Source organism: Bos javanicus, chromosome X (genome assembly GCF_032452875.1).
Source record: "Bos javanicus breed banteng chromosome X, ARS-OSU_banteng_1.0, whole genome shotgun sequence".
Classification (NCBI taxonomy): Eukaryota; Metazoa; Chordata; class Mammalia; order Artiodactyla; family Bovidae; genus Bos; species Bos javanicus.
Window position 1 is genome coordinate 125,188,856 of NC_083897.1, and position 13,416 is coordinate 125,202,271.

The 13,416-nt window shown below is 45.7% G+C and overlaps 1 protein-coding gene across 4 annotated transcripts in view; it reads right to left on the reverse strand.

Moving 5' to 3' along the window:
• Positions 1–8,001, reverse strand: part of PRPS2 (phosphoribosyl pyrophosphate synthetase 2) — a 30,616-nt gene extending 22,615 nt beyond the window's left edge. For 2 of the 4 annotated variants that reach the window (XM_061407865.1, XM_061407866.1), the window contains exons 1-2: positions 7,768–7,992; positions 2,356–2,539 (exon numbers count right to left, since the gene is read on the reverse strand). In XM_061407865.1, the coding sequence (XP_061263849.1) occupies positions 2,356–2,539; positions 7,768–7,889 (306 nt within the window). In that variant the 5' untranslated portion in view covers positions 7,890–7,992. Of the gene's footprint in view, positions 1–2,355; positions 2,540–7,767 lie in introns of all 4 variants that reach the window. The other 2 variants (XM_061407864.1, XM_061407867.1) reach the window with 2 other exon arrangements.
• Positions 8,002–13,416: the final 5,415 nt, after the last annotated feature.

The following is a 13,416-nucleotide window of genomic DNA, read 5'->3' on the forward strand; positions in this document are numbered from 1 at the left end:
CCTCACATCTCCTGTGGGAGCAGGAGATCAGCCACACAGACCCTGCTGGTGTCTCTGTATCATGATGATCAAATGGAAGAAACAAAGTTTGAAAATACAATCTTGGAACAAGAGGTAAGTTCCAGATACTTGCAAACAAAAAAATGCAGGTGTCTCAGTATTTGTATCAGTTAAAAAGAAAGTTAGGATAAAAAAAGACAACCAAAAACCAAAAAACCAGCTAGGGTTCCAAACTGTTAACACAGTGGTAGATGGCCAAGTAATAATAAAAGAAGTAATTTACTGAAAAAGCAGTAATGTATCAAATGTCTTAGTGCCAAGTGCAAAGGTTAGTAGAAATAAAAGGAAAATCTGGTGACAAATGGCAGAATACAGAATTTACTAAACCTCCTGTTATGTAGAAGAGAGATGGTAGCAGAATATTAGCTTCTCTAGGACATAGACAAGAATGAAGATGCTGAATAATCCCATGGAAATGCACAAATGGGAGGAAGAGCTGGGACGACAGATTACACTGAGGGAACAAAAGAAATCAATTTAAATTTAGCAGCTAAAAATGCACATAAAACTTGCAAATCAAGTCTGGAATAAAAGCAGCTTGACAAATGATACGTGGGAGGTCATATGCCTCACCGGAGCAGATGGGACCTATACATAAGCTAAAGCCAAGTTACAAAGTGAAAGACACACACACACACACACACCTCTCCACATACTACACACTCTCCAATATTTCATGGCAATGGCAATTACCTGCTATTCAATGTCCATAAATAAATGTTTTATAGACATACAACCATGCCCATTCATTTACATCCTGTCTCTGTCATACAACTGGAGCTTGGTAGTTAACACAGAGACCATGCAGACCTTCACAGGAAAAGCTTGCTGACCCTTTCTAACATATATAATGAGTCACATTTCAAGTGCAGAATGGAGTTCTGGAGATCAAAATTTTAGTGTGCAATTCACTGACTAAGCTGTGTTCAGCAGAGTCTGGAAATCACACCTGAAGGAGTTGACATTAAAATTTACTGGAACCTTGCTACAGGAATCCATATTTATAAACAACTTTTTTCACATGAGGGGAATCTTATGCACTGTTGAGAAATTTGCATTGTTTCAGAAAATCAATTCTGGAAACAAATGGAGGTGCACTGGAGAAAGTTTCTCTCACAACTAGTTATCCCATCACAGGACAACAGTTTGGCTGCTGAACTAGAAGGATTCACTTGGAACTGACCATCTAGTCATAAAACACAAGGAGGGCAACAGCTTAAGTGTTGCTCCCATAGAGGGCTGAATGGTAACCCCAAACTCACGTTCACCCAGAAGCTCAGACTAGGACCCCACTGGGAAATCAAGTCTTTGCGATTTGATTTCAAAGCAAGATGGTCATCAAGATGAGATCATTCTGGATTAGGGGACTCCCTAAATCCAATGACTATCCTTTTATAAAAGGGGAAAGGACACATAGACACAGGGCAATGACACTACCAGAGGCCGAGGAATGCCAGGAGCCCGCAGAAACGGAAGAGGCAAAGAAGGCTCCCCCTGGTGTCTCCAGAGGGAGTGCAGCCTGCTGGCACCTTGACCCCTGACATCTGGCCTCTAGGACAATGAGGGTGCACATTTCCGTCATTCTAAGCCTTCCAGTTTACGGTCATTTGTTTTGGCAGCCCGAGCAGAGTAATACGATCCCTTTGCAAGTTCCCCTCCACCTTCCCTGATTTTTCTTGAGGGCAGAGACCATATCTTCTTCAGTTTCTTCTACAACCTCACAGGGCCTCCTACAATGCCAGTGTTGCAAAAAGGATAATTCAACAATACCAACTTCATTCCTGTGGGGGTGTTAAAAAGGGATACTGGTGTAAATTTAACTTCGTATCCTGAGAGAACTGTAGACTCACACACAGCTGAGATGGTGCATCCTTACCCTGGTTTTTCATGGTGACATTTTGCAGCCCTAAGGGAGGAAATCACAACCAGGATACTGACATGGATACAATCCAGGGGTCTGCCTGGGACTTATCAGCATTTTACACTCACCAGAGTGTGTGTGTGTGTGTATGTGTTTAGTTCTACTCCCCACCACAAAGACACACACCAGTTTCATCACAAGGACTATAGTAAGAGTATTTTCAGACCTGCAAAAATACTCTTTACCTGTTTCTGTATCTACAAACATGACGGCTGATTCAAAGATAAACCTTGGATAAGGGCAAGAAAGCATGTTTACTCCATCACAACAGTAGAAGGCCAACATTTCCCAAGGAGTCGGAGGTATGAAGTGAGAAAATAAACGCAGCCATCAAGCCGGAGCCAGTTCCTCCAGCAGCTGCCCTGCATGCATACCTTGTCCTTCTTGTCTTGCCGGGCGTAGGGGAAGCACGGGATCACAGCAGTCACCCTGGAGGACGACGCAATCTTGCAGGCGTTGATCATGATGAGTAGTTCCATCAGGTTGTCGTTGATCTCGCCACAGCCACTCTGGATGATGTACACATCTTCCCCTCTCACACTTTCACCGATCTCCACGCTAGGGAAAGGAAGGTGCTGCTGTTAATAGCTAAGCCTCCCTGGGATCACCCCTAACGGTTGCGACTCGCAAGTACTCAGCAGGCGGTGGTCCTTGAAGGTAGGACATCTTCCACTGAGAGGAGACAGAGCAAAATCAGCGAAGGGGAAGAGGCACACGGGCAAGGTCTGGGCAGATTAGACACAAGCTTCCAACACTTCTTACCCGAGTGGAGTTGCAGAGGACATGTGTATTCCCCCCCAGCAACCAGCTGTGACAACACAATCATAGAGGAAGCCCTGTCATCCCGGGAAGCTCGTTGGAGACTCCGTTGCCTTGGGTTTTCTTGGGGGCCAGGGACTCAGTGTTAACCACATGGTTCACTGTTCAGCAGGGACCCTTTCCCATGAGCAATGGGGGAAACCTTGTGCAAACTCAGTTCCCAGAAGCCAGCCAAGGATCATCCTATAAAGGGGCCTTTTTCATATACGAGGGACTCTAATATGCTCTTTAGAAACTGTCTCTGGCCTGTTACATTAACTCTTTTTTGGCTCAGTACTGTATTCTAGTTTTTTACTTTCATTACTGTTACACGTATACATTGCTTTAAAAATTCCAACCATTCTGTAAGGCCTGTAGCAAATAAAATAAGCCCAGAGGCAGCCAATTTCATCTCTTGATGTGGTTTTAACATATTTATCTTCAAAGTCCCTCACTAATGCTTGGATTGCTTCATCTGGATTTTTCATTTTAGGCATCACGGGTTGACTTCTCACTCTGGACCATGAGGACTGACCCGTCCCTTCCCCATCTCATCCCCTGCATCAAGCACAGCCCTCCCATCTCTTGTCGCCATCCTCCCAGCACAGATCAGTTATCTGCCAACCAAATCTGAGGGCTGCATTTTAACTGTGTCGGTGCCATTCAGAGCCAAGCCATACAGTAAACTGAAAACCAAGTTCACGTTGCCTTTCTGTACACAATTTTGGGGGGTGGGTTGTTCACCTTGGAGGAAGTGATCCTACCTCTTCATCTACTAAGTTTTCCAATACAAATGGCAGCCTCAAAACTGAGCTAACAAACGAAACCCCACAATGTCAAGGTCAAGGCCTCGAGCGTGCCCTCTATTCCGCGGCCTGCTGGAGGCTCGCCCCCCCGCCTCCCCCCTCCCTCTGCTGGCTGACCTGGGTTCTCTTCCTGCCTGCACACAGCTGCCTCCTGGGGATTCCCTTCCCCTGTCTCCTGCCCTTGATTTCCCACTCTCTGTACCCTCTCTTGGTGCACTTGCTGGTTTTGCTGATGGACATCCTCTGGTAGTGTCTTGAAAAAAGCAAACAGGAGCTCAACTCTTTGAAAACTGCCTGCCAGGAAGTTGCAAGTGTAGGATTCTGGGGGTTCAACAAGAGAATGAGTGAATACAACACTGGCATACATATACAATCAGCTGTGCCCTTTCTCTTGTGATCAGAAGCCAATTATACCCAATAGTATTGGAAGAGCTGATTATTTCTAAAAGAAAATGGAAATATAAATGGTATTTGGAATACCATATAGTAGGCTATCTGAACCAACGGAAGCTTCTATCCAACTTCAAGTAAAATAATTAGAAGATAAAAATGCCATTTTTTAATTTGACATGATCTGGAAATAGTTTTGATCACAGTGGGTCAGGCTCCCACGTACTCTGTGCTCTGCCATGGATGGAAAAGGTACAATGCCAGCCTCAGGATGAGCATATGACAGAGTTTGATGTACTCCTCTCGAGCTCAAGTACTAAGGAGCTAAACGTAATTCCTTTGTGAGCATCGCGTCAAATGTGAGGTGAAGTTGATTGCGAAATCCCAGTATTATAGCTCAGAGGTTGACAATCTACAGCCTGTGAGCTGAGAATACTGTGGTGGGCAGAATGATGGCCTCCCAAAGACATCAATGTCCTAATCCCCAGAACCTTTGAATATGTTCATTTACAGGACAAAGGAGAAGCAAAGTGGCAGATGGAATTAAGAATACTAGTCAAGTCACCTGAAAACAAGAGAGATTATCCTAGACTATTTTAGTTGGCCCAATGTGATTACAAGGGCCCTTAAACATGGCAGAGGCAGAGAGGTCAGAGAAAGAGATCTGAGGGCCGAAGCAGGGTCAGAGATGTGCTATGTGGCTGGCCCTGAAGATGGAAGAATGGGCCAAGAGCCAAGGAAAGTGGGCAGCCTCTAAGAGCTGGGAAAGCAATGGGTGGATCCTGCCCTAGAGCCTCCACAAGGAACACTGACCCACAATGGATTTCTAACCCGCAGAACTGTAAGATGCAACAAGCAACAGAGCTGCTATGGGCCCATGAAACCTAAAATGTTATCTGGCCACTTACAGAAAAAGTTTGCCAACAACTCCTGATGTTATGATTTTTTAGCCCCAAATTTCAGGGGGATGAACTTCTTTGCCCTATTTTTTCTAAGGAACAACCTCAATCCCCATGGGGAAGACAGAAACTACGTACGATCACCATGGCAACTTTTTCCCAAAGCTATTCCTGATTCTACTCATATAGATGGTCACGACTGATCTTTATTCTAGGTCTTTCAAAAATTGTGGGCAGAAGGCAGCATCCACTGCTCTTCACTGATCCTGAAATAAGGCTGATGAGTTTATCTGAGCCAACAACGAATGGGTGTGGCAATTAAAAGACAGCCACAGACTAACATGTTTTCCACCAAGAAGGGCAATCTATGGCCCCTCCCCGTGGACCTGGGAGGACTCTGCAATTGACAACACAATGTGACAGAAGTGTTGATGCCCTGACTTCGGGGTCCAGGCCTTCATAGACTGGGAGCTCTGACTTCCTGTGTTTTGAAGTCCTTGTGCTTGGATGCTAGTTTCCACGCTCTAATAAGGAAGCTCCAGCAGCCCTGTGGGGAGAGGTAGAGAGGTTCCCAGCCAAGCTGCCAGGCCAAAGCTACTGCCAACTTACCAGCCATGCAAGCCAGCCAGCTCAGAAGTGGATTCTCCAGCCCCAGATGCCAACACGTGGGGCAGAAAGAAGCCTTCCTTACTGAGCCCTGCTCAAGTCAGTGTGAGAGTCAAAGAAATAACGATCGTATACAACAGATAACCAGGACTTTGGGTCTTACAATCCAGGTAGCCACTCTGGGCAGGTTAACTGACCAGCAGAAAGGGTTACAGTCGCCATCATCCGTGCTGTTCTAGGACGTCATCACAGCCTTTCAATGGTCAACTGGAAAGCTGGAACTGACATCTCCCTGTGGAGCTTAAATGATTTAGAGATGAGAAGGTAAAATCATGAGGCTCTGTGTCCAATTAGACAATGTTTTTTAAATGGGTAATAGGAGGAGTTGAGGACCAGCAGATGCCAAATCAGATTTATGGTCCTGGCTCAGGGAGAGATTTAGGAAGGGGCCCCTGGACCTGAACTGAAGCATTTTTCTCTTCCTTTCGCCCTTCTAAGCTTTTCATCTTTAGGACCACACAGTAAAAACCAGATTACCAGATTACAGGGAGACCTGTTTGTAAAAACTCAACCTCTGGGCCTAGACAGTTCATGGGAAAGAGGGAAGTCAGGAAGTTAACCTCTGATAGTCTAGATATTAAAAACATAAAATATAACTATACAGCAATTCCCAGACTTCATGGTGAGTGGTTTCTGATACCTCATGATTTCTAATTACCTGGTAATTATAAAATACTCAGAAACAATAATTTCTTCTTGACCTATATGACACCACCTCTGGAACACAAACTGTTATTCCTTTCTTCTGAAAGCTACTGAAACTTGAACAGGACTGCTAAATATTGTCGTATTCAAACCTAAATATACTATCCTTTGCCAGAACCCTGACCATCCTAGGAGACTTCGTATGGAACTCTGCAAAGTGGAATTCTTTAGCTGAAAGACTCCTGCATTAATACTACCTGCTACTCATTCACAAATGTGTCTTCACTTATATTATCACCAGGGTCATGTAATGGAAGAAGGAATTCACGGAGCCTAAAAAGCTGACTCAATAGCAAACAACACCTTCTCTCTCTGTCATAACAACCACTCCTCTGTAACTAAGCAATCTTTGCCTATGCCAAGGTCATCAAGATTTTTCTCCCGTGTTTTCTCTTAGAAATTTCCAGTTCTAGGTTTTACATTTAGATTTAGGATTTCAAGGTCATTTCTGAAATGGTAGGAAGTATGGATGGAGTTGTTTGGGGTTTTGGTTGGTTTGTTTGTTTGTTTTTGTTTGTTTGTTTGCAGCTCACCAACACTTGTTCCAGCCCTGCTTGTTGGAAATGTTGGCTGAACTGGGTCTTTGCCAAAGATATTAAAATGATTGGTAACTTAAAAAAATAGATCAGTAACTGAGTATAGTGGTAGATATTTAAGGGGGGAGGGAGAAGGAATGGGACCAACTTGAAATGAGTTAAGAGCTGCGTGGATGCAGGCAAGTGGAAAGAAAGGAGCCCCTGGCCCGGCTTCCGAGGGGGCCACCAGCCTGACCTCACTGAACGGAGGTCACCGCTTCTTGCGGACCTGAGACATGGGGAGCAGCAGTTACACTCAAGCCATGGCCTTGCTGCTGGACACTGCAGTGTCCCAGGACGATGAAGAAGCTGGAGAAGGAAAAAAAAAAAGTCCATCATCTCTGAGGCAGAAAAGTTAGCACAAGGGATCCCAGCACGTGAGCCCTGAAGTTCTCAGGCTCTTTAAACCCTACGCAGGTCCACACCTGCTGGATAACTCAGGAGCTGGCACCCGAGCAACTTAGGACTGTCACCTGGGGAGCTTTCAACAGGCGGACCCTCACAGCCCTCGGAAGAAACCTCCGGGAGCGCGGCGAAGCTGCATTTTCCACAGCCCCGGGCGAACCCAACGCGCCGCCCGGACTGGGGACGTGGGCGGGACGTTCCCTAGCGCGCCCCGGGTTTGGGAGCAGCGCTGCCGGCAGGAACGCGGACCCCGGGGCGAGCACGCCCCGGGCCATGTCCCTGCCCGCGTGCCCCGCACTCGATTCGGCTCCAGCTGGCTGCACCCACCTAGCCCCGCGGGCCGCCCGGGGGGTCGCTCTTCCCGGCTGGGGCCGCTCTCCTTGACTTCTCACGGACGCCGCGGCGGTGGCGCGGAGGCCGCGTCGTGGCCGGCCCGCCCCGGAAGGGGGAGCGGGCGGCCGCAGAGGGGGTCTCAGGCACACGCCGGCCCCGGCCGGGCCGCTCAACCGCGCGCCCAGAGCCCTCCCCGGCCCGGCCCCCACCTGGTCTCCTGGTTGCTGAACTTCTTGGTGATCACCTTGCCCAGCTCCAGGCCCAGCCGGTCGGCCACGCGCTGGGACAGGTCCTGGTGTGAGCTGCCGCTGAAGAGCACGATGTTGGGCATGGTCGGGCGCGGAGTTCCGAGCGGCGCTGGGCGGCTGAGGCGGCGGTCACTCGGCAACCGGTGGCGAGAGCGGGAAAGCGCGACTGGCGGACACCGGGGAGGAGCGGAGTTAAAGAGGAGCTGGAGGGGGCGGGGCTGAGGGGCGGGGCCTGGGGAGGAGGAGCTGGAGGCGGTGGCGCTCAAGGGGCGGAGCTGCGGGGTGGGAGGAGTGGGAAAGCGCAGCCGCGGGCTTCGGGGGAGGAGCTGGAGGCGGGGCAGAGGAGAGGCAAGGCGCAGCCGCGGTCCCGGAGGCCGAGCTGAAGGAGGAGGAGCCGCGCGGTGGGAAGCGTGGGTTAAGCGCCGCCGTGAGTTCCGGAGGCGGAGCTGGAGGGGCGGGCCTGAGGGAGGAGGAGCTGCAGGAGGAGGCGGAGTGGGAAAGTGAGGCGGCAGGACCCGGAGGAGGAGCTGGAGGGGGAGGAACTGGAGAAGCGAGGCGGGGGAGGAGGAGCGCGAGGCGCGGAGAGGATGGAGGCTGGACGGGTAGCTGGAGGAGCGAGGGAGGGCGAGGCGGGAGGGGGATAGCAGGAAGAAGAGCCCCGAGGGTGTTGGCGAGGCGGGGGCTGCTGCACACCGAGGGCTGTAGGATGAGAAACCCTGGGTGGCCTGGCTCCGTGGGAGAGCTCCAGGCTCTAATCTTGATCTTTCCGTCCAGCTTCGCGGGGGAGTCAGTGAACCTGCTGAACTGTGCACAGACGGAGGGTGCGGCAAGCGGGGAGGGAGATGCCTCCCAGCAGGAGCGCCTCCCAAATTGAAATACCCTCAAACCCGTTGCAGATCGCTAGGGCAGTTTACAAGGTTCTGCACACTGGCCTGCAGGCGAGATCCACATCCTGCCTGTTTGTACCAGAGAGCGAAGCATCGCTTTACACTTGACCATTTCTGGATGTACCTGATAACAGCTACCATGCCATTGAACCCCGATTAAGAGAAGTGTTTTCCTTTCTCTGATTAATGGGTGTCTGCTGAAAAAAAAAAACAAACCTGTAAATTAGAGTTTGGATTTCATCAATAAAAACATTGTGAAGTTTTTCCCTCTCTTGCTATTTAAGTACCTCCATAATAGCCTCTTCATTTTGCCTCTTGGCCCACAAAGACTAAATTATTTACCATCCAGTCCTTCGTCAAAGAGCAGAATTGCCCGGGGCCCTTGAAAAAGCCACAATATCAGCGATCATCTGAGCCCTGACAGCAGCTAAGGGGCAAAGTTGCTTTCGATGTTGGATGGAGCCAAAGCCCCTCCAGATTCCCCATCTTTAGATCGACCCGGTGGCCCTCGTATCAGCTTCACAGCCTCCTACCTGTTGCTTTCTCAAGGACCCGACCCCAGGAGCAAGACGGCCCAGGTGACTCCCAGCCACAGCCCTCCACATTCCCGGAGGCCCTGCCTTCCCTTCTCTCCCTGCAGACAGAGCAGAAAGGTTTTCTCAAGAAGCAAATACAAAACTAACACAACATTGTAAAGCAACTATACTCTAACAAAAAATTAATTTTAAAAAATAATAAAATATATTTTTAAAGGACATGGCAGTAGTTCACCATTTAAGAATGTTTGTGGCACAGGGAACTATATTCAATATTCTGTAATAAACCATAATGGAAAAGAATGTGAACAAGAATATATATATATATATAACTGAATCACTTTTCTATACATCAGAAGCTACTACAACATTGTAAATCAACTACACTGCAATTTTAAAAAGATACATAAAAAGCAAAATTTCTAAAAACAAAACAACAACAGGCAAAGAATCAAATACAGTCCCAAAGCCAACCTCTGGGCACAAAGCAAATGCAGGGGAAAGGAGTGTGTTACACAGGGGTAGAGGGCCTTTGCATTCATGATGCTAGTCACAGTTTAACATTCTCAATGTAAACAAATTAAACAGGGTGGATAAATGGCTAGGTTTTACCTTATGTTGCCAAGAATTGACTCTCCATCAATAAGAGAAAGCCACTTGCCGGCAGGGGGTTCAGTTCAGTTCAGTTCAGTCGCTCAGTCTGACTCTTTGTAACCCCATGAATCCCAGCATGCCAGGCCTCCCTGTCTATCACCAACTCCCAGAGTTCACTCAGACTCACGTCCATCGAGTCAGTGATGCCATCCAGCCATCTCATCCTCTGTCGTCCCCTTCTCCTCCTGCCCCCAATCCCTCCCAGCATCAGAGTCTTTTCCAATGAGTCAACTCTTCACATGAGGTGGCCAAAGTACTGGAGTTTCAGCTTTAGCATCATTCCTTCCAAAGAAATCCCAGGGCTGATCTCCTTCAGAATGGACTGGTTGGATCTCCTTGCAGTCCAAGGGAGTCTCAAGAGTCTTCTCCAACACCACAGTTCAAAAGCATCAATTCTTCGGCACTCAGCTTTCTTCACTGTCCAACTCTCACATCCATACATGACCACTGGAAAAACCATAGCCTTGACTAGACAGACTTTTGTTGGCAAAGTAATGTCTCTGCTTTTCAATATGCTAACTAGGTTGGTCATAACAGCGGGTAGCCTGCCCTAATTCAACTTCATATTCTTGGGCTATGGGTGATTGTTGGGATTATTCATACCATTGGAAATTTTCATCTGGGTCCATATACTCTATGAATTAGACTACCTAGCACATCAAGTGTTTCTTTTAAACTCCTGCATCTGCCTGCTCACCAAAAAATTGGCCAAAGCCCTAATTTTGGCAGCACCTCTGCCCCTTTTTCATCTATTGTTTTAGGAGGAAAAACCCTACTTGGAATGACTTTTTATCTATGTATTTTATGGATAATCACTGTAGCAATGAGATTCATACTCATACTCAACCATATGCTTAAAGTTTTCATTGAATGACTTTGCCAATGTAATTATTTTAAGCTCGCCTAATAAAATTTACTACCAACAGTATCACTATAATTTTTATGTCCTTAAAGTTTCTTTCACAGACAAAAATATATACACATTCTTCTCAGAGAGTGGCCTCTTGTTAGCATGGTGGGGCTGCAGTTCTTTGATAACAAAACATATGGACTCTATGAAACAGGAGAAGTTAAAGCCCCGGTCCTCAAAGTCTGTTCATGGTTGGGCATTTGAAAGCTATGATTGAAGTGTCACAAGCCACAACTTCAATACTACCAGGGAGAAGCAATATCTGAGTTGGGGCAACTAAAAAAAATGGTTGTGGGCACAACACTTTGATGAGTTACTCTGCTTAAATGCTGAGTGTAAACAAGGGGAAATGTACCACTGGGATGGATCTGAGCTACCTAAAATCACTAGGAGTAGCAGACTGTCCAAAAAGCTGATTTTTATTTAAATGTGAATACTTTCTCTCCCAAGCCACTTCATCCTTGATCCATAACACCCAGGTTGTGGGGAAATCTTGGTCTAGAGCAGCTCTCTCAGCTTTGGCACTACTGACATCTAGATTGGGTAATTCTTTGTTGTGGGCCCTTTCCTGTTCCTTGTAGGATGTTTAGCAGCAACCCTGGCCTCTACCAGTAGCAACTTCTCACCAGCTGTGACAACCAAAAGTGTCTCCAGACACTGTTAAATATCCCTGGAAGAGTAAACTCACCCCAGGTTGAGAACCGCTTGTCTGAATGAACCACCATCCCTTTCTTCCTCCACATGAATCTCTCCTTGGAGCTGCCTGGGCTTCCTCACAGCATAGCTGCAGGGTTCCAAGATGGGTCACAAAAGAGTTCTCAATGAGTAAGAGCTAATCAAGCCTCTGATTTTATCCTGTTTGCTCAGGTCCCACTGGCCAAAGCAAGTCGCATTGCCAAGACCAGTGTGCAAGTGGTAAGGGACAACATAAAGGCATGAATACTAGGTCTACCAGATGTCTACTCCAGTACACTGACTTCTTGGACAGAATATGGGGTTGAGGAAGCCTCCAGGAAAACGGGACACACATTCAAAGACTCAAGATTCAGAGGATGAAAAGAACATCTACTATGTTTACATATGATCTCAGACAACAAACATATTGTAAAATATTATTTTAGGATAAAATATTAATGGAGAAAATTAAAATGATAAGGTATTTCCATTGCTGACTTCTATTTTCACTGACTCATGGATAGGTTCACTGACTCATGGATAGGGCTGAAATGGGAAAACACTGATTTGACTTTGTGAACTGTTTCTTACCTTATATTTCCTGCCAATCTTTTAGCCAATTTCTGTCTATATAGTGAGAGCTCTAAGTATTTGCTGAATGAATTTATTTTCAACTATCCTAAGGCTGAGAATTGGAAGAAATGGCTCAAGTCACATGGCTAGTAAAAGGCAGCAAGGGGATTAGAATGCAGGCCTTCTAGCTCAGCCCTTTGTTCTCTGGAACAGTGCTGTCCAAAAGAAATGTAATGCAAACCATGTATGTAATTTACATGTTTAGTAGCCATATGTAAAAAGGGTAAAAAGAAACCACTGAAGTTGTCTTAATACACTATTTAATCAAATATATTCCCCAAATATTATTACTACTACTTATAATCAATATTTAAATTATTGAGATATTTTCCATATTTATACCAAGTCTTTGAAACATGATGTACACTTCACCTATAGCACAACTCAATTTAGACTCACTATAGTTCAAGTACTCAATATCCACACATGACTAGTAGTTGCCATATTAGAGACAGAATCTCTAGAACACTGGTTCCTAAGAGCAGTGCCAAGACACACTGATTCATCCATTCTATCTTGTGTCTTTATTAGGAGTATGACAAATAATTTACAGCTAATTATAAAATGCTAATGTTTATAAATAACAAAGTATAAGTTAAAATGAATGTAAGTTTATTTTTTGAGTAGTGGAATTTTTCACTCATAATCAAGTATTTCTTCCAATTTTTATTTTGATATCTTTTCCTTTTATTTTCTATTATTTAAAGAAAAATATTTTCTAAATACTGAAGACCCATAAACTGATCGCCTAGATTGAGCAGCTGTCACATTTTTGCTATACTTGCTTCATCTGTGTTTTTTCTGAAGTGTTCTACATTACAGTCATTGCATACTGACCTCAAAATTATTTAGTCTGCATCTATAAAAAGATATAGATATCACACAATAAACAAAGATTAACTCAAAATGGATCAAAGACCTAAATATAAGAGCCAAAACTATAAAATTCTCAGAAGAAAACATGGGTATAAATCTTCAGGCCTTTGGATTAGGCAATGATTTCTTTATTATGACACCAAAACACAAGCAAGAACAACAACAAAAACAGAGAAGTTGGACATCAAAATTAAACATTTTTGTGCTTCGAAAGACACCATCAAGAAACTGAAAAGACAATCCAAAGCATGGGAGAAAATGTTTTCAATCCATATCTGATGAAAGACTTGTATCTAGAACCTATGGATATGACCACAACTCAATAAAAAGACAAATAATTCAAAAATGGGCAAAGGAACCTGCAGCTTTATTCCTAAGTGCCAAAATTTGGAAGAAACCAAGATGTCCTTCAGTAAGTGAATAGATACATAAACTGTGG